This window comes from Mastigoproctus giganteus, chromosome 7 (genome assembly GCF_048544385.1).
Source record: "Mastigoproctus giganteus isolate SK-2022 chromosome 7, ASM4854438v1, whole genome shotgun sequence".
Lineage (NCBI taxonomy): Eukaryota > Metazoa > Arthropoda > Arachnida > Uropygi > Thelyphonidae > Mastigoproctus > Mastigoproctus giganteus.
Window position 1 is genome coordinate 95,453,056 of NC_143581.1, and position 25,618 is coordinate 95,478,673.

General features: G+C 38.4%; 1 protein-coding gene across 1 annotated transcript in view; it reads right to left on the bottom strand.

Moving 5' to 3' along the window:
- The window catches only part of LOC150083089 (ras-related C3 botulinum toxin substrate 1), a 118,987-nt gene that overhangs the window by 75,932 nt on the left and 17,437 nt on the right, over positions 1-25,618 (bottom strand). Inside the window, exon 2 of the mRNA XM_090377785.1 lies at positions 8,497-8,568. Coding sequence (XP_090233911.1) covers positions 8,497-8,568 — 72 coding nt within the window. The remainder of the gene's footprint in view (positions 1-8,496; positions 8,569-25,618) is intronic.

Consider the following 25,618-nt stretch of genomic DNA (forward strand, 5'->3'; position numbering starts at 1 on the left):
GTAAAATAATTTAGTCACTGGTTAAAGATGCACTGCAGGATCATCTAGACAAAACTGCAGCAATAATTCAGACACATTGGTTTGTTAAGGGAAAGTCTTGTCTGACAAATTTTATTGGATATTATAAATAAGTAAATAAATTATCTGTTTATATTCCAGGACGACCAAACGGTCAGAGGAGTTCACAAGATAGACAGAATACAATAAACAGTGCCATATTCAGCAGTCACAGGCTTGAACCCTGGTCACTCAAGGCACGTGTACTTATGGACCCGTGCGCCTGACCACTAGGCTACAGCAGCCTTCGATGTGGTTACAAAGGAACTGGATGCAAAAAATAATTTTGATATATACTTGGATTTCAGGAAAGCTTTTGACACTGTTATGCATGGAAGACTACTGTACAAATTGGTGCAGAATGGTATTAAGGGTAAGTTGCTACAATGGATAAAAGGATGGTTGAGTGGGAGAAGACAGAGGGTGGTAATCAATGGGCACTGCTCTTCGTGGACCAATGTTATTAGTGGAGTCACACATGGTTTGGTGTTGGGTCCACTGTTTTGTATATTTATCAATGATATTGATGAAGGTATATCAGGCTTAGTGTCGAAGTTTGTAGATGATACAAAGGTTGGCAGGGTTGTTAAACTTCAGTTACCACTGAGAAGTGCCAACTGAAGTTTAACATTGACACATGCAAAGTACTGCATATGGGTAGAAGTAACCCAGAGGAATGTACCAACTGTGTGGTACTATACTTAGGGTGGTAGAAAAAGAAGACCTGGGAGTAATTGTGCAGTCAGATATGAAGTTTTCTGGGCAATGCAGACAGGCTGCCAGAACAGGTCATGGGGTTTTGTCAATGATATACGGGAATTTTGCTAGCAGGGAAAAGGAGGTGATTGTCCCTCTGTATAAGGCAATGGTCAGGACATGCCTTGAGTACTGCGCACAGGTCTGGAGGCCTCATTTTAGGAAGGATGTAGATTTGCTTGAGCACATACAGAGAAGGGCAACAAGATTGGTGATAAGAACAAAGGCTCACTATTACCAAGAAAGACTTAAGTTCTGCAAATTTCAGCACTTGGAGACTAGGCACCTGCGCGGTGATCTGATTGAGGTGTGTAAGGCCTTGAATGGGTTGAGCAAGCTGAATTCTGATGGGATCCTTCCACTTGTTCAGATTATGAACCTAAGGGGGCATAAATTCAAATTGGGGAAAGACAGCTGTAGAAGAGATGTACGAAAATTTGCCTTTAGCCAGTGGGTGGTTAATTGCTGGAACAAACTTCCATTTGTCGTTGTGGAAGTTGATAGGTTAAATAAATTTAAGGAGGAACTGGACAAATATTTAAGGGAATGGTTGTGTGAATTTTTTTTTTGGCTGATGCTGCATAAGCTCATATGCTTGATTACTATTACGATTACTAGTATGCCACGATTACTAGTACTATCTCTGAGCAGTCCAGGTTACATTTCCATCCTTGGAGACCATCTGCATCCGTTCATGGTCATCGTACACACACAGAGTAATGGACTCTTCCAGCAGGACAATGTGCCTCCCCGTTCACCAAACATGAACCCTGTGGATTCGTTCGTTCGAGCTTTGGATCATTGACCCAGGAATGCGATTGAATTATAGACAGTGGTGCAGCAAGCAAGGATGGAAATATCTGTGGAACAATTTCGTAAACTCAATGCCTCGTCGTGTGATCGCCCTGATCCAGGCAAAAGGTGGGCCTACCCATTACTAGGTAGGTATCCCCTGATTTCTGTCACCGAGTGCGTGTGCAATCTCACACTTTGTATTAACAAGTGCAATCTCTTGAACTTGTTAATACAAAGTTCAAGGGACCTAAATTTTCATGTTTTGTAATAACGAGGTCCCCAAAAGTGTCAATTTTAACCTTTTTTTTGGTAAAATTTGATATTATTATTTATTATTAAGAATAATATCAAAAATAAAATAAAAACAAAAGCCTTGTCTAAAAATACAGTAATAGGAATAACATTTTTTAAAGATTTTATTTGTAAGATGAACTAAGAAAAAAGCAATTAACGGAAGTGAAAATATTGTACAGTTTATATTTTGATATATACAATATTTTAGTATCACAGTAAAAAGAATTACAATCTTAATATAAAGGGAGACATACAAACCATTAATTTTTTAATTAATTAATATAATTTAAAGAAAGAATCCAATGTTGTTTGCACAGTTTTGTCCTATATGCATTTTTAACTACAGCACAGACATCAATCATCAAATGCAATAGCTGTTTGTCAACATTACTGCAGGCCAACACATTCTCTATTATGTTCAATGCATTTTGGGCATCACTTTTAGATGGCAGTATGTGCACTTCTTCACTTTTGCTGTCACTGGTAACAAAAACACCATCGTTTTGTTTGGTGCTCAGCAGTTCTTCTGGTGTTGGCAATGCAGTAGTAGCAACATCCTCTTTCGCAAACTCTTCAAATTCACAACAAAATCCATATGCTCCTTCAAATTCCTCCATTCTTCAATTTTGCTATTACATTCATCTGCTAGACCATGTTTTTCGATGATATTCTCTCCAAAGCACTCTTTCTGAAGCAGTTGATTATTACACATGATGCAATACTGTCCCAAGCAATAACAAGATTAGGGATATCATCCAAAACATTCCAATTTGGCTGCATATTGTTCCCTCCTCCTATGTTGCAGATCAAGTACCTTATCAGGTGGGCTCTGTAATAGGTTATAATAATGCCTTAATCCATTGGTTGCATTAAACTGATGGAATTTAGGGTAAAAACAACAGCCGTATATTTGTCAACTTAAGTGTCTCAGCAGAATGTGCTGTACAACAATCTAGAATCAACAAAATGTTCTTTTTTTCTGAACTCATTCTTCTGTCCACTTCTGATAACCAAGACTGAAAAATTTTGACCGTAAGCCAAGCACTTCTATTTGCCTCATAATTACAGGGAAGTTGGTTAACTGCTTTAAAACATCTTGGCTTGGTTTGTTTGTTCGAGTGTGGGCTTTACAGCACAAGAGCAACATGCCCATAGAACAAGTTCAAAAACACTAAACTTTACCATAGCCTAACTATGGTAAAGTTTAGTGGGTTTTTTTTTTATAATTTGAATTGCAGTTGAAGTTTACAGTGTGTTATACACTTATCTCTTTAAGGAAAGTGATCACTGGACAAAATGAGAGACAATAAGTGGCCAGGACCAGACCTGATAGAGGTTAAAACACTCAAGAAGCTAGTAGCAATCTGCCCCAACACAATGCCTTTCTTACACAACAAATGCCTGACAGAAGGTATTTTTTCTGATGGGTGGAAGACTGCAAATGTTTGTTTAATCCTCAAAAAACCCAGAGTAGCCATCCCACTTGGTCAGATTCCACCACCAATAGCTTTGTTATCTGTCCTAGAGTGCTTACTAATGTATCTTCTATTATCACATTATGCAGCTCAAGATTTTGGCTCTCTCTGTCAAATTAGATCCAAAGTGGATACAGAACACAGATGCCATCTCATCTTATTCAAACTGCTTCTGCCAACAAAGAAGTATCTTCTGGCCTTCCACCCTGAAGACTTCATCATTCGTCATCCTAAGATGACTTAGTCATTTTTTGGTGTATATATGTGTAGTGGGGTGGCACACGGAAGTACAGTTTAACTCCACCAGTGAACTGTGACGTTACAAGAACTCAGTGTGTATATATATATATATAAAAAAGCCAGCATGCAAGTAGAACATTTTTTTGTGATGTGTAATATTTGTCTTGATTGGCCTCAATGTTGCGAGGGGTGTGGGCCAACTTCTACTGTTTTAACAGCCCAAGGATGGATGTCAATCCTGCAGCCACTGGAAAGAGTGCAATGGAAAGTGGTGCCAGCAATTCCATGGTCAAGTCTACCCAAGCCTTATCCACCATATGGGGAGGGGGGCATAATTAATTACAGCAAATGAGAAAGAGCAAGTTCAAAAATTTCAATCAACAAGGCTACAAAAAAAAAAAAAAGTGAATCCATGAAGCGTGATGAGACAGTTCAGAAAGTAGTTGGTGTTTACAGTATCTAAGAGAGTTTTCCTAAGGGAAAACACCTTTGTTGCATACTCCTGGAGGGAATGGAAGTTTAGTTTCCTCTTGATGAAGATTTTTTCTTGACCAGGCAAGGCAGGGCAGGTCCAGTGCAGGAAAACAGTTGTTGTCTGAAGGTTTTGTAGATAGGGCAGTGGAAGTGTGTGTTATGGAGTTTCATGTACTTCACAGAGACAGAGTCCAGTTGTAGCAAGGTTGAAGTAGCACAGCTTGGAGTTAAGCAATCCATGCCGAGTTGATATAAAACACCTTTATGCAGGCCCGAAAGATCCCTTCAAACACCTGTTTTGGAGGGGGCATCTGGATCAACAGATATGCCATCAAATTCCGTGATGCAACTTTTTTTTTTGATGTTATAGGACAGTCCTGTGTATATTAAGACACTAAGTCCAGAGGAATACAGCCAGTAATAATTTGGAGGGGAGGAGTAGAGACCGTGTGACACATGTCAAGAAGACCAGTAAGAAGGATCTCTGGATACAGTTGAGCTTGTACTGGATAGTGTGAAGCCTGGTACAGTGAAACCAGGCCCTAGTCCCCTAGGTAGTACAACATCTTTATACATCAATCTCAGGGTTTAGAACTAAGTCTCCACTCCTGATGGGTAATTTGAATAAACATGGAAAAAAAAAAAAAAAAAAAAAATTGATTTTCTTTGCTATAAGCAAAAAAAAAAAAAAAAAACTCACCCCATATCTCCCATCCATGTACCCTCCAAAAATTTGCCTAGTTCTTCCTTGAATTTATTCAATCCATTCATCTCCACAGACTTGTGGGAGGAAGAAAAATTTATTGTCCAGCACTAGCCCAAGATACTTTGTAGTGGCAACAACAGGAACTGAGCAGTTATGTAAAGTTACAATGCGAGGCCCAGAAGGATATAGATTCCCCTTTAAAATCATAGCTGAAGTTTTGGCTGATGAGATTTTAAGTTTGTTGGAGAGTACCCAGTTCGTAGTTCATTCAGAACAGCATTAGTGTTGTTCAAGTTGTGAACAGGAATTTCTGTAGAAAATGCAGATTATCTGAAAATGCAAGGTAGCAGTAACTGCTGAAGTTTGATGAGCCACTGATTGATAATCATGTTCCATAGTAGAGTAAGACAGATCCCTGGGGGGGGGGGGTAGCCACGACTTTCTGAGTAACAGAATTGTAATTTGAGACCACAGTGACATACCTATTGCAGAAGTAGCTCTAATGGTGCTGAAAAGTTTTTTTATAACATTTTAGGGCTTCTGAGATGTTCTCCCACCAAAGTTGCCCTCAAAGTCAATGAAAACGACCAAAGTGTATTTAAGGGTAGTAACATGGATGCAGTGAATAAATTTGACCAGGATGTCTTCAGTGCTAAGTCCAGGAGTAAAGCCAAATTGATTAGATGCTACTGTACCAGAGTTTAAGTAGTGAATTGACCCAGAAGGCAGAAATCATTCAAAGACCTAGCCTAATATGATTTTGTCATGCCCAACTTCCTGGAAACCTGTATTCCTGTGTACAGAGTGATCTCAACAGACATACCTCTGTTACTATTGCCTACAAGCAAGCCACTCAACCCATCACCAATAGCTTTCTTCAGTGTTTGATCCTTGGGCCTTTACTCTGGTCCATCATCTTAGATGAATTTATCTGCAAGGATTTGGGTATGGTGGGGTGCATTGCTTTTGCCGATGACCTGGTCCTCACTATTCAACAAATGCTAGGATTCTGCTTGAACAATGAGCAAAAACTGTTATCAGCTGTCTCGCCCAATAGACGGAGGAATGCAAACTATCAATATCCCCGATAAAACAAAAGCTATCCTGTTGGAGGCAGGAATGAATATCGAAGACCACCTGTTATTAAGATACTGGCATCACTTCTATTGGTCTAGTTCTAGACCTAAGGTACCTTGGAATTAATCAACAGCAGCTTCACCTTCTCTCTCCACACCCTCAACATCTTGGCACAAAAATGAGAAAATACTCAGTGTTGGGTGAAAATGATTAACACGTAAGAATTGGAGCCTTTGCAGCCAAACCCTCTCAATGGCTTACAAGGCAGTCTTTCTACCTATAGTTTGCTATAGAATTGGCACCTCTGGTTCTTCAGGGCTACACTTGCCAGAAATGCGCAGAAGTTCCAATCAATCCAACGCACCATACTACTAACTGTTTCGAGGACCTGTGCAACAGGTCCTCGAATATACCTATACCTATCCTCCAGGTTCTGGTTGGCAGCTACTCCTTGACTTGGCAGTCATTTAAATTTCCATCATCCCAGGAAGGGCATACCTACCACCCTCCTTGACTATAGTATAAACCTGATAACAGCCTCAAACTTTAAGTAGGAATGTCTCCAACCACCTCTATTAGATATGGCATACCACACCATTTTTTCGTAACACTGCCTTTTGGTGTGCTATCCTGATGGAATACCACACCAAAAGGCCATGTTACGAAAAAATTTATCCTACAAGTTGCTTTCACCAGGCAAATAACCCTGGTTCACCCTGGGTTATTTGCCTCTTTTGTCATCATCGCTGTTCATGGTTCCCTAAATGCGAAACTGGCCAGATGGATCATTGAAGACATGCACTGCACCTGCGGACTCCCAGAGGTGCTGAGAACATATACTTTACCATTGCCTACATTACAACAATTACACAGCTAATTAATTATTGGCCTTGAAAGGACTTCCTTCAGGTCAGGAGCACCTCCTTAGTGATCAGAACTGCACTTTTGCTGTTTGCTCAAGAAACTTTTACCAGAGGCAGGAATACTATGAGAAACCTTGCCAAAATTGCTACCATCATCTGAACTAAACACTTTTGACTAGATACAACTATCAAGGTCTTGGCCCTTTCATTGTCACTGCTCACCAGTGTGGGACTGCTAGCATGTGGGGCACAGGATGCCATATGGCGGTTACATAGGCCACTCTGAGCCTATGTCTTTTACTTTGGGTTCCCACCACCCTTGATATCCCCCTTCATTCATCACCTGGAAACAGCCACTACTTCGGACTGTTGCCTTTACTACAACTGCCCATTTACAGTCTCTGTCCTCCTACCTTTGACTACCCCAATGTGGTCCTTTTGTAATAGCTCCCCCCCCCCCTCCCACACTGGTCTCATCATGGAAAGCTTGTGACTCTGTGGCAAGACTAGATAGTTTTCTTCCTGACTATTACAAGGCCTTCCTCCATGTGGTAGTGATGGGCAACATATACCACACTTCACACACGCGGTATACAAAAGCGGAGTGGTGGATAACCACTGGTGCCGCTAGACAAACAAAATGTCACTACTCTGTGCTTTCACCATGGTTTTAGAAATGGTGGAAACTGGGTCAATGTCTTCAGAATTGCAATTGCTTCTGCTTGGACAATACTTTCTGTAATATATTTTACTGAGCCTTTAACTGGCTCCTTGCTGACTGTGGTAGTATTAAACAATGCCAGATGGTTGAAGGAATACTAGTAAGCATGATTAGTCTTCTGCTGTAACATCCTAGATTGGTAGAATGGCCTCCCTTTACAAAGGATGGATATAACAGGGAAGTAATCACTACTATGAAGATTGTCTTCAACCTCTCATGGACAGAGGGAAGAGAGAAGGGGGAGCATATAGTGAGGTCAACTGCAGTAAATGGATGGGTAGGCATGTGGAAGAAGGTGTTAGAATCTGCATTTAGAAGGAGACAGGCCATTGTTTTCAGGCATATGCTCAATAGATCAATCTCCTTCCACTGATGTCAGCACTACCACACAAAGTATTATGTCCATTGAAAAATCCAAAGTATTATGTCCATTGAAATATGATTTCCTACCAAGTAGGAAATCATATTTCCTACTGGTAGGAAATATTGTTACGTACCCTACTTGGTATGAAATATATTCCTACTTGGCCTGAACAATATTTCTTATTTAGTGTGAAAAGCCAAGTAGCTGGTACAATTACTTCCCTCAATACTTTTCAATTAGAATTTGATGTTTGTAATGTCAGTTCCATTGTAGTCACCTTTATGAAGATGAAAATCCTTCCCTTTACAGTAGTTACTTCTTTAAATAAATCCCACATCAGTACACTGTCACTCAGTTGACTGCACAGTAAATGCTGCTTCTTTTTTTTTTTTTTTAACTTCAAAAAAAATTGTATTTAGCATAGCAACACTAGAATAACATCAATTTGCTCAGATTAACTACTCCAAACTAACATTGCATAGCAACATTAGCATCACACACAAATGTTACAAAGTCAATTTATACAATTTGGGAGTGCGAATAAAAATACAAAGAGGATGGGAAAAAGGGTACACTTTTCCTTTTGATAGTTGATAAGTCAAATTTTATTAACATATTAATTTAAAAAATTAAGTTAACATTAACTATAAAAAAATAAAACAAGCTTTACATACACAGTTGGAATATATTCTCCAGGAAAAGCATTTGTTGTATAACTTATCAAGAGACAAGTCTTGCCAACAGCTCTGAAAGGAAATGTTCATAAGTAAGACAAATTTCAATCAAAATAAAAAAAATGCAATGTTCAATTTTAGCCAATAGTCATAAAATCAGTATATTTTAATTCTGGAATTTCTCTGAGAGAGAGAGAGAGAGAGAGAGAGAGAAAGAACTCTCAGAAAACAAGGCATGCACACATGTGGAATGTATGACTCTAAAACTAAAACTGTTACAAAAATAATGAGATTGGAATAAAATTACTGATTACACAGTGAACAAGAATGCCACACTATGAAATCAAAAGGGAGTGGTCATGCAGAAGCATATTGCTCCTACAGATCTGCAATTGCACGTATCAATTGTGTTCAGCAGCTTCAGATTTCTGAAGGACTATTGTCCTTCATACGACAACTCAATGTTTTAGTTTTGTTCCTTTCCATTCTTTTGTGTGCACTTCTGGAGTTAACACTGACTTATCTGAAATGACTTTCGAATAGGTAATGACTTAATACTTTCCATGTTTTATTTGCTGTGTTTAATTTAAAGACTAGAATGCAATGCATCCGTTATTTTACCCATTAGTTTTACAGTACAGTAAGGCCCCATACCAGTGGGGGGGATATGTTCCAACTCCTACCATGGATGGCTGAAACCGCGGATATAAGCGAACACCTGCTGACCCCATATATAATGTGATTTTCTTGTATGTACATATGTATAATAAAGTTTAATTGATAAATTAAACATGGTAATAATAAAATACAGCAGGCAATCAATTTGTTTACCGGGATTGGATTAACCGGGACACTTCAAGACCAAATGTTTAGTTTTATTTAATGCGTCGCATCAATTCTTGTGTTCCGTCGTACCGCAAAGGGACAAATTTTTTAGGGATGTCGAAATTTTTTTTTTTTTTTGTTTGTTTAGAAATCTTGAAAATGATGGGCAAATGCAAGAGTTGTGCTTTCAAATTAAAAAAAAAAACCTTCAAATTATTCAAAAGTTTGAAAACGGTGCATCCATTAAATCTCTAAAGAACCATTATAATGTTAGTGATCAAACCATATGCAACATTGTAAAAAAAAAAAAAAAGGGGGGAAGCTATTCGATTTAAAATTGACATTGTAAAAAATAAAGGGAAGCATCGTATTGGACACGCGAGTAGTACGTGTTAAGTTTTTTCCCCCGTGGTTAACTGCAGGTAACTGAATCAGCGGATATGGGGGCACAACTGTATATATATTTTTAATTGCAATCAACAACAAATTCCATGTAGTCACATGGTGGCTAGTATTTTCTACAGCATTGTTCTAAAATTGTCTTTACAGAAAAGAACTTTGTGTCCTGTCTGATGTTTTGTCAATAACTGTTGACAGTTACAGCTGAATTACTTAACTCCTGCATTAGAATTCAATAAAAATGGAGAGTAGCCATTACTGAAAATGACTAGTTAAATTTAAAAAAAAAAAAAAAAAAAAAAAAAAAAAAATGGAAAAAAAATAATTGTTTTTATAATAAGATACTTTAATAATGCATAGAAATGCCATAGGTAGAAAAAAATTTAATAAGGAATATATTTTTATAGGACATTACAATTACCAAGAGACCACTTGGATATTCCAATTGATGTCTTGAGAAATTCAGAACAATATTCATGAAAGCATTTAGAAAATGCATGCAGCAGAAACTGAATGTCTATGAGGCATTCAATTCAGACTGGAGAGAGAGAGGTTTGAGAGCACCACCAAAACTTCTCTTAAGCTTTTAGTCCAGTTCCAGGGGTTCTCGCACTTTTTCAGGTGACAGTATCCTAAAATTATGCACACTGATTCGCAGCAGTCTTTTGAACAGGACCATAACTTTGGCAAGATGATGCAGACCCCCATGATTAGATAAGACAAGACCATATTCGAGAATCAGGAAATCATAAACCAATTCCAGCTTAGCACCGATCTGTTATTTGTTATTTGGTTTTTTAGGAGCATTAGCAACTAAGGCCATATTGCTCCGGGATATGCGGTGGTCATTCCCTGACCTTTCCGCATCCTCCCTATTTGGTGGTGACGGGCTCGAACCCCGGTCTAATCAAGAAGCGTGTGCTACGCACTGCTGCTCCTTCCCACCTGGCTACGGAGGCGCCTGCTTAGCACCGATCACCGCTTAATCTGAGCTACATTACAACTAAACACGAAGCTTCTAAGAAACAAAAGGTTTACTAACAGTAAAACAAATACCATCCATCTTAGTGATAACCAAGAAGACTATCTTCTTGAGTTGAATAACAAATTCACTCCACTTTCCTCCCTGGGCGACTTTGGAGTCCAAGAGCTATGCGACAAGGTAGATGAAACATTAGTGCAAGCTTCAGAAAATTTAAAAAGTCAAATAATACTACCAAACTATCACAAGATATTAGAGATATGATCAAGAAAAGAGAAATCCTCAAGACAAACAGATTTGCTAGTGAGAAACAGAAAATAGAATACATTGAAATGGACAAATTAACCAAAAGAACTATAAGAAACTTCATACGAAAAGAAATGCTGAAAGGATATGAGAGGCACTTTAAATAATGCATCTACAAAATGGGCAATAAGAGGCACTGCACCAGGCAGAAAATGGATTCAATGCCTACGAAATGAAAAGGCATTACTCAAATAGGAAGAAAGGCAATTATTGAAATAGCTATGAAATTTTACAAGAAGCTGTACAGTGATAAGAACTTTAGTGCTGAGGCTGATACTCACAAAAATTATCAGACAAAAAAAGCAAGAGGTATTTAAGTTTTACCAATAATGGAGACAGAAATATATCATTCACTATAGAATTTAAAAAACAATAAAAGTCCAGGTCCAGATGGCATTACAGTGGAAATAATAAAATTTGGATATAAAGAAATACATCCATATTTAAAACTCCTTTACAACAAAATACTGCAAACAAACATCTTACCAGCACAGCGGCTAATGTCTCACATAATACTTCTCCACAAGAAAGTGAGTAAATCAGATATCACCAATTATAGCCCTATCAACCTGATTTCGCAAAATTATAAAGTATTTATCAAAATAATTCAAGAACATATTTCCTGCTCGCTGGATGAGAATCAACCTACAAAACAAGCTGGATTCAGAAAAGGATTTTCCGTGACAACTTAAATCGAATAATAGAGAAGTACCAGGAAAATACAACAAGATACTTAACCTACCTGGCCTTCATTAATTACACCAATCTATAAGGACAACTCAGCTCAAATAAATTGGATAGATTGGGAGAGAAATTACAGATCAAAAGAGGTGTTAAACAAGGCGACACAATCTCACTAAAACTATTTACAGCTACACTAGAGTATATTTTCAGCAACTAAACTGGGAAAACAGAGGAATTAATACCTTGGGAAAGAAACTAAGTCATCTAAGATTCGTCGACAATATTGTTTTGTTCTCAGAAGATGCACAGGAACTGCAAGAAATGCTAGATGAATTAAATAAGGAAAGTGCAACTGCTGACTTAGACATCAATCTTGAAAAGACAAAAATCATGACAAATTACCAACAGTATCCCATTATAAATCTCAACGACACACCTCTTGAATTTGTTAATCAGTTCAAGTATCTGGGGGTAAATTCCATCTTTTCATAATTGCTAAACACGAGACCAATACCAGTTGAAAAATGGATGGAAAAAATACTGGATGCTTGGAGATTATATGGAGAGAGAACTGCCAGTTTGTCTAAAAAGAAATATCTTAAATACATGTATAAATCCTATATTTACCTACAGAGCAAACCTGGTCCCTTACTAAGGTGCAAGAAAGAAAATTACAAGTAGGACAAAGAGCAATGGATAGAAGCATATTGGGCCTGTCACGCAAAGATAGTTCGAACTGAGGAATTACGTAAAAGAACTGGTATAAACGACATTATAGTTGAAGCAAAACATCTAAAGTGGAAATGAGCAGGTCATATTATGAGAGAAAGAAGATAATAGATGGAGTAAACCTGCAACTAAATGGATAACACTGGAAGGACATAGAAACAGAAGTCAACAAAAAAGGAGATGGCGTGATGAATTGGAGTTTTTTTATGAAAATCCCCAAACACAAGAGGTATTAGAAACCTCTTAGTACCTTGCTTGGGTTGGAGGTTGAGAAGAAGAGAGAAGATATTTGTTGACATTAAGACGAACTTCTGTAGACTATAATTTACAGGAGAGACGTATGAAGGAAGGTTGTTCCAGAAAATGGCAGTTGAATGAATAAAGGAAGAAGATGAAAAGTTGGTTCTATGAGTTTGAAGATGGACAGTAAATGGGTGTTGGCTGGTGGCAGCACGTGTTTGGACTGTTTTGAAAGGAAAGAGAGAGCGGGAATTATGGAAGCCAATTCAGAGAAACAGTGCCCATGGAAGTATAGCAGACTCTCGATTTACTGGGATCGGATTACCTGGGACACCAAGATTCTAAATTAAAAAAAAAAAAAAAACCCGACCAGAAATCATTAAATCCAAATAATAAATAGAATACGTATAAACAGATGTTTTGCAGGTTGTAAATAGGCGACAAGTGGCATTATAAGTCGTCATTGAGAGATTAGTGTACCTATTATCTTGCAACTCACACTGTTTTCACACCCGCCCCTAAAAAAAAAAAAAAAACAACCCAAATGTTTAGTTCGTTTAAGTGCGTTCTGTCGATGTTCCGTTGCACCGCAAAAAGTACAATTTTGTTTTGTTATTTATATCAGGGATGTCGAAATATTTTTTTTTGTTCGCTTTCAGTTAAACAAAAACTTGAAATTATTCAAAAGTGTGAAAACGGTGCATCCGTTAAATCCCTAATGAATCATTATAATGTTGGTGACCAAATAATATGCAACATCATAAAAAATATAGGAAAGCTATTAGACTTAAAATCAACATCACGAAAAATAAAGGGAAGCATCATATTTGGGCACGCGAGTAGTGCGTGGCAAGTTTTTTTTTTTATCTATCGCCATAATTTTACGTAGGTTGTTGAACATTTATCAATACAGTAAGTCCCCGACTTATGCAACTACAAATTTATGTAATTTTTTTTATTTATTTAGGATTGTAAAATTTAAAACAAACAAAAATAAAAAATAAATAAAATAAGCAATCAATAACAATGATCACGGCAGGCGCAAATTGCACAAGTGTGATATGGAGTAACAAGCAAAAAACATAGGATGGTAGATAAGATTTTTACAATTTATTTATGGAGTTTTTTTTTTTTATATGACTGAAGATTTCAGTGAAAGGGACATGCATGTCACCATAATAATGTAAAACCCACAGAATTCCAGCTATCGGTATTTTTGCAAATGCAATAAGATTGAGTTCATAATTAGATGAACGACAGAAAAGCCCAATAACAAGAAAAGTGCAAATTGTTTTATTGCAGTGACCTCCACAAATGTGCTTTAGCAAAATGTGAGCTCGCGCAGGGTTATTGTTATTTGGTTTTTAGGATCATTAGCAACTAAAGCCATATTGCTCTGGGGATATGCAGTGGTCATTCCCTGACCTTACCACATCCTCCGTATTTGGTGGTCACGGGCTCGAACCCTGGTCTAATCAAGAAGCTTGTGCTACGCACTGCTGCTCCTGCCCACGGAGGTGCCCTCGAGCAGGGTGATAATAGTGAGTTTTGGCCTTAACCCTGTGAAGTTCTTTACAGAAAATTTCATTTTGACCGTTATCATGGTGCCGACTAACAGAATAAGTGACAGCGTACTAGTAAATCTACCAAGAAAAGGAAAGCGATCGATTTGGATCAGAAAATTAAACTAATAAGGATGTATGAAAATGGTCAAACATTAACACGTTTCGCACTGAATTCAGATTTGTCAACAATAATATAGTAACGATATGATATTAGTCATTCCAGAGTTACATAAAACTCGATGAATTAAGAAATCTTACAACGTATCTCTTACGTATGTTGGGGACTTCTGTATTTTTGGATTAACTGGAATTTGTTTTTTTACCATCTATCCCAGAAAATCTAGAGTCTACTGTATATGTAGAAAAGGCATGCAGCAGAAACAATACGCCTATGAGACAGCGAGTGGAAAGACTCTGTTAGCTGTGAGTCATTAATTAACCTAACTTCCCTCTTTTGAATGGAATCTAGAAGCCTGACAGAGGTTTTTGGGGCACAGCCCCAGATGTGGGAACAATATTCCATGGGTGGGTAGATTTGCGATTTGTATAGAGTGAAAAGCTGTTTGGAAGAAAAGTAACGACGAGAGCAAAAGAGAAAAAGTGTTTTAGATGCAGAGAAAGTGATATTTGCAATGTGCTTGTACCAAGAGAGATTAGAAGTCAGGGTAATCTACAAAAGAGATTTATCAACTTGCCTAGAAATCGGAGTGTTACCAAAGATAAGCATAGGAGCAGAAGAATCCTTTATGTTAGATATAAGACTAGACCAAGTTTTAGAAGGATTGAAATCAACTAAGTTGTCTTTGCCCCACTGCAGAATTACCTGAAGATCGGCATTTAAGGAATTGGTAGCAGATATTCAAGAAGTTGAAGCTGAGCATGGCAAGGTTTCTCAAAATGGAAAGTGGAATGCAATGTGCTATCATGGGCAAAACTATGTATAGGATTTCTGGTCAATGGAAGGTCATTAATACACAAGAGGAAAAGAGTGGAGGGAAAGAACTGAACCCTGGAGGGCAACACAAGCATTAGTGGAGAAGTTAGAAGACAGAGAACTGTCTACCATCACCCTCTGACCAATCAGAGAGAAAACTGGATAACCAATTACAAACAACAGTTGGCAAACCATAAGATGGAAGCTTGTTTAGAAGACCTTTATGCCAAACACGATTGAAAGCCTTTGAGATGCCAAGAGCAACTGCTTGTGTTTCACCGAACTTTTCCACTGAATAAATGGGTAACATAAGCCAGAATATCACCAGTCGATCGACATTGACAGAATTCATACTGGCGATTGTTGATCAGACGGAAGGTTTCTAGTTAGTTTAAGAGTTGATGGTTAATTCAATTCTCAATTACTTTAGAAAGAGTAGAAGTAATTGCAATGGGACGATAACTGAATGGGAGGGATTTGTCACCCTTTTTAGGAACTGGCTGGATATGAGCAAATTTCCAAGCAGAAGGAAAAATATCTTTGGAATAAGAAAGTGAAAAAAGGGTGGCAAAGAACAGGAGTAAGTTCAGGATCACAGGTTTTAAGAACAAGTGGCGAAATACCATCAGGACCTAGAGCTTTTTTAGCATCAAGATTCGTCAACATCCTTTTGACAGAAGAACACAGGAGGCATTACAGTGTGTTGGGAATGGTGGGAGGTATTTTATCAAGGTCATTAATACAGAAGTTGGAAGAAAAATGGGATGCTAGCAGGTCAGCTTTATCCTTGGCCGAACTAACAATAGAACCATCTGGTTTAGACAGAGGTGGGAGCAGAGATGGGCAAAAGTTGCGACCAATAGCTTTGGCAAGAGACCAGAATGCTCGGCTACCATTAGGACAAGAAGCAAGTTTTCTACTCTGAGCCTGTTGAAAATCTAATTTGGACTGATTAATAATTGCTTTACAATTGTTGCGAGCTTTGGTGTAGGGAGAAATTGAAACTGAAGAATTGGAAACAAGCCAATTACGATATGCAGCATTCTTCTCCTGAATGGCCGTTAGCACATTTATTAGAAAACCAAGGTTGAGATTTTAAAGTGGAGTGTGGGATAAAGGATTCCTTTCCTACAAGAATAATTTCACTGACACGATCTGAGCAAACATGACATCAGAAGTTTTGAAACAGTAGTCCAACCAAGGAAAAGAAATTTCGCAGGTCATCCCATTTTGCATTCTTATATAGTGGTACCTTGGTTTGCGAGCATAATTCGTTCCGGAAACATGCTCCTAATCCAAGGCACTCTTATATCAAAGCGAATTTTCCCATAAGAAATCATGGAAACCCAGATGATTTGTTCCAAAACTCAAAAATATTCATATACTGTAAAAATGATTAATACAAAATACATACATACCTTTTCATATTTTTAATATTTAAATGTAATATACATAAAGCAATTGAATTTATGGTTGGACGACTTTCACTGTCACTAACAGAATCACTGCTATCTGTTGACTCTTTCTTTTTGTGCGACTTTAACAAGGAACCTCTCCAATAACACTTGCCTCCTCTTGAGGATTTCACGGAAATATGACATTGCATTGTCGTTAAACAGATTCATCGCTTGCACTATTACAAAATGAGGAGGCACGCTTGATACACATAAACAAAGCTGCGCGCGTGTAGCAATTGAATAAACAACACCGTAAAGGCAGAGATGCACTATTAACAACTCACATTTTACTAAAGCACATTTCTAGGGGTTACCATAAAACAATAACAACAATTTCCAGTTACGTTCCTGCTAGTGGAATCTGTTATAAACTGGTAGTAAACTCGATCTAATTGCATTTGCAATAATACCGATAGCTGGAATTGTGTTGGTTTTTACGTTATTATGGTGAAATGTGTTTCCCCTTCACTGATATATATATAAAAAAAAATACATTTTCAGAATCTTCTCTTCATTCCTATCGTGTTGCATTCGGTTGGGGTGATTCTGCGTTCAACTGCGATTTCTTGTAAACACAAAGGCGAATCGTGCATAAGCGAATTCGGTTCGTGTTATATAAGCTATCGTTCGCGTATTTATAAATCGTGTATGATCGAATTCGTGTAGTGTGAACATGTGTTATACGAGGACTGACTGTACTCGTATTGCAAGACCTCACTCGTTTATCAAGTTAAAATTTATTAAAAATTTTTGCTCGTCTTGCAAAACACTTGTAGACCAAGTTACTCGCAATCCAAGGCACCACTGTAATGCCAAACAAGAGGTTAAAAATATCCATGAGATAATTTCTTCAAATAGGCCTCTGGGGTTGGGGTATATTCATTCTATAATTTTTTGTGTTTCTCACCAACCATTGAAGTAAAAACAAAAACCAAAATCTTAAAAAGTTTATGTTAACATTTACAATAAATTTACAGTAGATCAAACAAAATGATAATAAAATACTGAATTAAAATGCAATAAAATATACTAGATTAAAAGTGCTAAAATAACTGAAGCTTTCAAAGGCTTCTGCCTTCTTCCTCAACAGTGTACTTCTATGCTGCAGTGTCTCATTAAATACCAGCAGGTTCACGGTGCATCTCACGTAAACGTGTACTGTTCCCATACATGTTGGAACCGGAAGCGGCTCGGGAGCGTTCCAGGTGAAAATGTTCATCCCCTCCAAGGATTACTGCCTCAAAGAGGGGATGAATGCGTGTACCCCTGTCTCTATTTATATTGTTCCCAATAGAACTAATTCGTAGGTTCTCGAGCCACTTGCGGTCCCAAAATCTATGCGCCCGATCAGTGATGACTGCTTCGTCCGGGGAGATATGATGTTGCTTCTCCCAGAAATGTTCAGCTACGGTGGATTTACCATAATCCGCATTTCTTATTGCATTTGTGTGCTCCCCCAGACGATCTTTGAGGCGTCGTTTTGTTTCCCCCACATAACACTCCCCACAATCCAGGCACTTGATGCTATATACGACCCCACTTATATTTTCGTGTGAGATGGGGTCTTTCACCTGTGACACGACCGTGTGCAGCTTCCGACCTGGGAGCTGCACACAGCGCGTCTGGTAATTCCTTAGTATACGAGCTATATGCTCGGTTAAACCCGGATAGTAGGGAACATATGCGGTGGCAATCTGTGTGAAAGGCTCAACATCTGCTCTGCCTTCCACTAATGTATTTCTCTATGATCCTCTGGGGGTACCCACACATCAAAAGATCCACCGTAACACGCTCATACTCTATTTTTCTGTCCTCTGAGTTACTACAATGCGTTTTAGCCCTATCTACTAGGCCAACCATCACAGGAACAGTTACTAAGTTACTACAATGCGTTTTAGCCCTATCTACTAGGCCAACCATCACAGGAACAGTTACTAAGTTACTACAATGCGTTTTAGCCCTATCTACTAGGCCAACCATCACAGTAACAGTGTGATAAGAGCACTAGTAGATAGGGCAAAAATGCATTGTAGTAACTCAGAGGACAGAAAAATAGAGTATGAGCGTGTCACGGTGGATCTTTTGAAGTGTGGGTACCCCCAGAGGATCATAGAGAAATACATTAGTGGAGGGCAGAGCAGATGTGAGCCTTTCACACCGATAGCCACTGCATACGTTCCCTACTATCCGGGTTTAACCGGGCATATAGCTCGTATACTAAGGAATTACCAGACGCGCTGTTTGCAGCTCCCAGGTCGGAAGCTGCACACGGTTGTGTCACAGGTGAAAGACCCCATCTCACACGAAAATATAAGTGGGGTCGTATATAGCATCAAGTGCCCGGATTGTGGGGAGTGTTATGTGGGGGAAACAAAACGACGCCTCAAAGATCGTCTGGGGAGAGCACACAAACGCGATAAGAAATGCGGATTATGGTAAATCCGCCATAGCTGAACATTTTTGGGAGAAGCAACATCATATCTCCCCGGACGAAGCAGTCATCACTGATCGGGCGCATAGATTTTGGGACCGCAAGTGGCTCGAGAGCCTACGAATTAGTTCTATTGGGAACAATATAAATAGAGACAGGGGTACATGCATTCATCCCCTCTTTGAGGCGGTAATCCTTGGAGGGGATGAGCGTTTTCGCCTGGAACACTCCCGAGCCACTTCTGGTTCCAACATGTACGGGAACAGTACATGTTTACGTGAGATGCACCATGAACCTGCTGGTATTTAATGAGGCACCGCAGTATAGAAGTACACTGTTGAGGAAGAAGGCAGAAGCCTTTGAAAGCTTCAGTTATTTTAGGGCTTTTAATCTAGTATATTTTATTACATTTTAATTCAGTATTTTATTATCATTTTATTTGTACATTCACTGTAAATTACATTTGTTTTTATTCTATCCTAATTCAGTATTTTATTATCAGTAACATTTTGTATAATCGTATTTTGTTTGATCTACTGTAAATTTATTGTTAAACAAACTTTTTACGGTTTTGGTTTTCGTTTTTACTTCAATGGTTGGTGAGAAACACTAAAAATTATAGTATCCATGAGATAATGGCTCCATCGGAGAAGAGAATCACCAAGTTCTGATCTGAGGTGCCTAAAGGACCACTCACTTCGACAGTGTATTGGTTGTATGGTTATGATGTCCGGTGTTCTTGTAGGAAAACGAACAATCCGTGGAAGGTCTTTAGTAATTGCAAAAGCCTCATCTCGACCAGTTGGGTCAGCGTGACTAGAAAACAGAAGCCAGCTGGAGTTGTGAACATTAAAATCACCAAGGCAAATTACCTCACTGTTAGGAAAGTTGGACTAGAGAAAGTCAAGTTGCAAAGAGAGGAAGCCGAAGAGCTCCAAGACAACAGATGAATTTGACAGAGTGAGATAGAGAGATTTTAAGCCAGAGAAGATCCCAAGTTACCAAGTCTCTAACAGGGAATATCAGAACGGATATATACACAAGTACCACCTTTGAGGAGAAAGGAATCATACAGAAAATAATATGGGCAACTGAGATGAGCAGTAGTTGAATCAACCGATAACTGAGATTCTGTCAAAAAAGTACATGGGGTTTGGGCAGACTGCAAGTGGAAATAGACATCACTGAGATTGAGACCATGTATATTTGTGAACTGAACTAGGAAGTGTTTGGGAGGATGAGATCTTTTTGTAGATAAGCTTACTCTATTAGTTTGAGAATTCATGGTGTATTCAATAGTGAGAAAAAGTAGGGGGGGGCATGCTGTGTGAAGTAATGAAATTTTTGGATATGGCCTACACATGGTAAGAATATACACAGATCCTTGGCCTCGACAATGTCCCCCCCCCACATACACACACTACTCGGACTCCCTCCAGTCACTATCTGGTCACTTTCGACCTCGTACTTGTGTGAACTTGGGGTTTCTACGTTCGTTAATATCAAAACTAAAAAGAGGCAAAGACTGAAGTCGGTTGAAAATGAAATGCGAGTATGTTTGTCTAAAATACAAACATTAAGATAAATATGAAAAAAAAAAAAAAAACAATTAATATTATTTCTTTGATTCAGATTTTTTCATACAATTTATTATTCTTAGAGATATAGAAATTGTGCATAAAATGCGGGAAGAGGCCAATTTTTAAATAAAAAAATTTTGTTTAAAAATCCTATACCAAAAGCCAAATGTTTTTCCATGCATTTTTCAAAAAAATGCAAAAAAAAACCCCCACTGCCCTTCAACATGTACCACCTTAAAAAATATTCTGCGGTGTCCATGCACCTGGTGCTAAAATTTTTCCTAATGGATTTAGGGTGTCTTCACATTAAAAAGTTTGAGAACCACTGTTTTAGAGAGATAAATAGCTTAGTTATATAGTGAAAATTTCAACTTCCGAGGTCTTGGAATAAATTGATAAAAAAAAAAAAAAAAAACGTGTTATTGGGTTCACATTGCAATATTTTCATGATACCTCCATTTATTCCTATGAGATGCAAAATACGCTTCCACGATTTTTTTTAAGTTTGCACTGGCTGGCAAAAACTTACATAAATTCGAATTTCTCCAAGTCGAGTGTTACGTAAGCCCGGGAGTGCCTGTACTGAAAATGGACTATGTGCTGAAGACTGCAAACTTCATCCGGTCCAGAGGACTGAATCACCGCCAGTTTGCTCTCCTTCATAAGGACTTGGAAAGTGAAGAAACACTAAAGGATATGAAGAACTCACTTCAAAGGCTGCCATACTACACAGAAGCTTGTTGATTGTCTTGCCACAATATACCAAAGAGGTCTATTTTACTTTTGGAAGAAATAATACTATTCCTAGAAATGAAAGGTCAGAATGTATCACTTCTGAAGGATCAGTCTTGGGTATAAGATCATGCCTTCCTAGTAGATACTACAGGTCACCTAAATGATCTAAACATAAAACTACAAGGAAAAGATCAGTTGATAACAGACATGCAAAATGCACTTGCTAGTTTTCAAAAAAAGTTGATTGCTTGGCAAAATCAATTAAAAGAGGGTACTCTGACTAACTTTTCTATGTGTGAACAGTTAAAAAATCAGAATCAAAGTTATTATTATTAGCCACATGGTGCAAGGAAGCCTGAGGCTTATGCTGCACCAGCAAAAAAAAAAAAAAAAAAAAATCTGAGTTACCTGAGAGTGACAGAGAGACAAACAGAAGTTTTTTTTTATTTTATTTTTTTGTTAGTTGTTGGCACATCGGATTCTGTGGCCATACTGCACCTCCCAAGGTTTTTGCATTTTCTACTCTGATCCAAGCCCGAGGCAAGATTCAAACCTTCAACCTTTGGGTTGCCAGGCAGGCACTTTACCCATCCAGCTAGCCCAGTCGGCCAGACAGAAGTAAAAAGGAATTACAAAGAAAGAAAAGAATGATGATATCCAGCTCGGAACCCTGGGTGGGCCAAGCCCATACTCATCAGATGCGAGCCCCTGGAGTTGAGTTATACCATTTCAAAATATTGTGACAGAATAGTACAAGATTAAAGAGAATTTGATAGGCGCTTTAAAGATTTCAAGAGGCAGCAAGAAGATTTTTCTCTTTCCATAGATCCTTTTTCTTTTAATGTCAGCGAGCTCCAATTTCCATACAAATGGAACTAACCCAATTTTAAAAGAGAAATTCAAAGAAGTTGGAATCCCAAAAATTTACTCATATTTAGGGCAAAAATACCCAGAGATATGAAAGTTGGCCACACAAATTCTATGTTACTTTGGGAGAACATATTCATGTGAACTGTTTTCGCATATGAAAGCTAACAAAACAGGCCACAGATCACAGCTAACTGATGCCAATCTTTCTTCCATAGTGAAGGTTGTCTTCCTAATCTTTGACTTCAAATCTCACAAAGCTAGTTGCAAACAAACTGAAACAAGTGGCTGGCAAAAAAGCAAAAAAGCCTAGATTACCTAATTTCATGTATATATAAATATATATTTTTTTTTTATAAAAACCCCAAACACGAGAGCTATTAGAACCTTTAGTACTTAGTACCGTGTATGGGTTGGAGGTTGAGAAGATGACAGAAGATATTTGTTGACATTAAATTTGAACTTCTATAGACTATAATTTTCAGGAAATACGTACGAATGAAGTTTGTTCCAGAAAACAGCATTGAATGAATAAACGAGGAAGATGAAAAGTTAGTTCTGTGAGTTTAAAGTTGGACAGTAAATGGATGTTGGTTGGCAGTGGCATGTGGTCAGACTGTTTTGAAAGAGAGCAGGAATTATAGAAGCCAATTCAGAAGAACAGTGCACATGGAAGTATTTGTAGAAAAGGCATGCAGCAGAAATACTACATCTATGAGACAGTGAGTGGAGAGACTCTGTTAGAGAGGAGTCATTAATTAACCTAACTGCCTTCTTCTGAATGGAATCTAGAAGCCTGACAGACGTTTTGGGGACACTGCCCCAGATGTGGGAACAATATTCCATGGTAGGGCAGATTTGCAATTTGTACAGAGTGAAAAGTTGTTTGTAACGCTGAGAGCGAAAGAGAAAACCAAGTTTTTTTAAATGCAGAGGAAACAATATTTGTAATGTGCTTGTACCAAGAGAGATTAGAAGACAGGGTAACCCCAAAAGAGATATCAACTTGCCAAGAAATCTGAGTGTCACCAAAGATAAGCATAGAAGCAGAAGAATCCTTTTTGCAAGATATAAAACAACCCTGAGTTTTAGAAGGATTGAAATCAACTAAGTTGTCTTTGCCCCACTGGAGAATTACCTGGAGATTGGCACTTAAGGAACGGGTAGTGGATATTCGAGAAGTTGAAGCTGATTGAGCAGGGCAAGGTTTCTCAAAATGGAAAGTGGAATGCAATGTGCTATCACTGGCAAAACTATGGATAGGATTTCCTGTCAATGGAAGAAAGTCATTAACATACAAGAGGTAAAGAGTGGGGAAAAGAACTGAACCTTTGGGGAACACCAGCATTAGTGGAGGTTAGAAGACAGAGCCGCCTACCATCACCCTCAGTAAGCAATCAGAGAGAAAACTGGTTAACTAATTACAAAAAACAGTTGGCAAACCATAAGATGGAAGCTTGTTTGGAAGACCTTTATGCCAAACACAATCAAAAGCCTTTGAGATGTCAAGAGCAACTGCTTGAGTTTCACCGAACCTTTCCATCGAATTTGCCCAAAATTGGGTAACATAATCCAAAATATCACCAGTGGATCGACACTGATGGAATTCATACAGGCAATCATTGATCAGATGAAAGGTTTTTAGGTAGTTTAAGATTTGGCAGTTAACTGATTTCTCCATTACTTTAAAAAGAGTAAAAGTAATTGCAATGGGACGATAACTGGATGGGAGGGATTTGTCACCCTTTTTAGGAACTAGCTGGATACGAGCAAATTTCCAAGCTGAAGGAAAAACACCTTTGCAATAAGAAAGTGCAAAAAGGTGGCAAAGAACAGTAGTAAGTTCAGGAGCACAGATTTTGAGAACAAGTGGGGAAATACCATCAGGACCTGGAGCTTTCTTAGCATCAAGATTTGTCAAAATCCTCTTGCCATCCTTTTGACGGAAGACCTAGGAGGCATTGAATGGAGCCTGTTGGGAATGGTGGAAAACCAAGGTTTAGATAAAGAACGAGACTTTAAAGTGGAGTTTGAATAAAGGATACCATTCCTACAAGAATGTATCCTTTATTATTATTTATTTTTCGTAATGCATGAAGAATCACTGCTGACAACCAGATCAAATAATTTCACTGAGCAAATGTTAACATCAGAAGGTTTGAAACTGTAATCTGACCAAGGAAAGGAAATCTCGCTGGTCATCCCATTTTGGATTCTTGTAATGCCAAACAATACAAGGTTGGGAATAGCCATGAGATAAAGGCTCCATTGGAGAAAAGACTTCCTGGAGAAAAGAGTTGAGGTGCCTAAAGGACCATTCAGTGCGACCGTGTACTTAGAAGGGTTGTTTGTGAGAAAAAGATCAAGTGTGTTGTCTGTATGAGTAGGATTGTCCAGTATTCTCGTAGGTAAATGAACAATCTGTGCAATGTTATTAGTAATTGCAAAAGCCTCAGCATCTCAACCAGCTGGGTCGGTGTGACTAGAAAACAGAAGCCAGCTGGAGTTGTGAACATTAAAATCACCTCACTATTAGTAAAGTTGGACTGGAGAAAGTCAAGTTGCAAAGACAGGAAGTCAGAGCTTCAAGTGATTAGTGGAGTTGGGAGAGAAAACAGATGAATTTGTCAGAATGAGGTAGAGAGATTTTAAGCCAGAGAAGATCGAAAAGAGGAGATTTCAAATTAGCGAGTCTCTGACAGGGAATATCGGAACAGATATATGCACAGGTACCACCTTAGAGGCAAAAGGAATCATACAGCGAAAAATTTGGGCAAATGAGATGAGCAGTAGTTGAATCAACCGATAACTACGATTCTGTCAGAAAAGTACATGGGTTTGGCAGACTGCAAGTGAAAATGGACATCGTTGAGATCAGAATTGAAACGATGTATATTTGTGAAATGAACTAGGAAGTGTTTGGGAGGTTTAGATCTTTTCACAGATAAGCTTACTCTATTAGTTTGACAATTCATGGTGTATTCAATAGTAAGAAAAAATGGGGGGGGGGGGGGTTTGCTGTATGAAATAATGAAATTTTTGGATATGGCGTACACACGGTAAGAATATACCTAGATCCTTAACATAACGTGAGCTCAACAATGCCCCCTGCATACACACTACTTGGACTCCTTCCAGTCACTATCTGATCCAGAAGTCTCCTAAAAAGTTACCAATAGGTTCGATCCGGTGTACTAACTAGCGGCCGTCCTGCGAACACCATTTTAGAGTTATACCCTCAAAATGTAAGGAAAATTGGATCTCCCTATGATGTTCATCATAACCTCAAAAGTCATCAGTCATACAGCAAGAGATGGAAGAGATGAGGAAGGGTTGACTGGAACTTAGCTCTGGAGACTAAATATGGATTCCACCACTTCAAACCTCC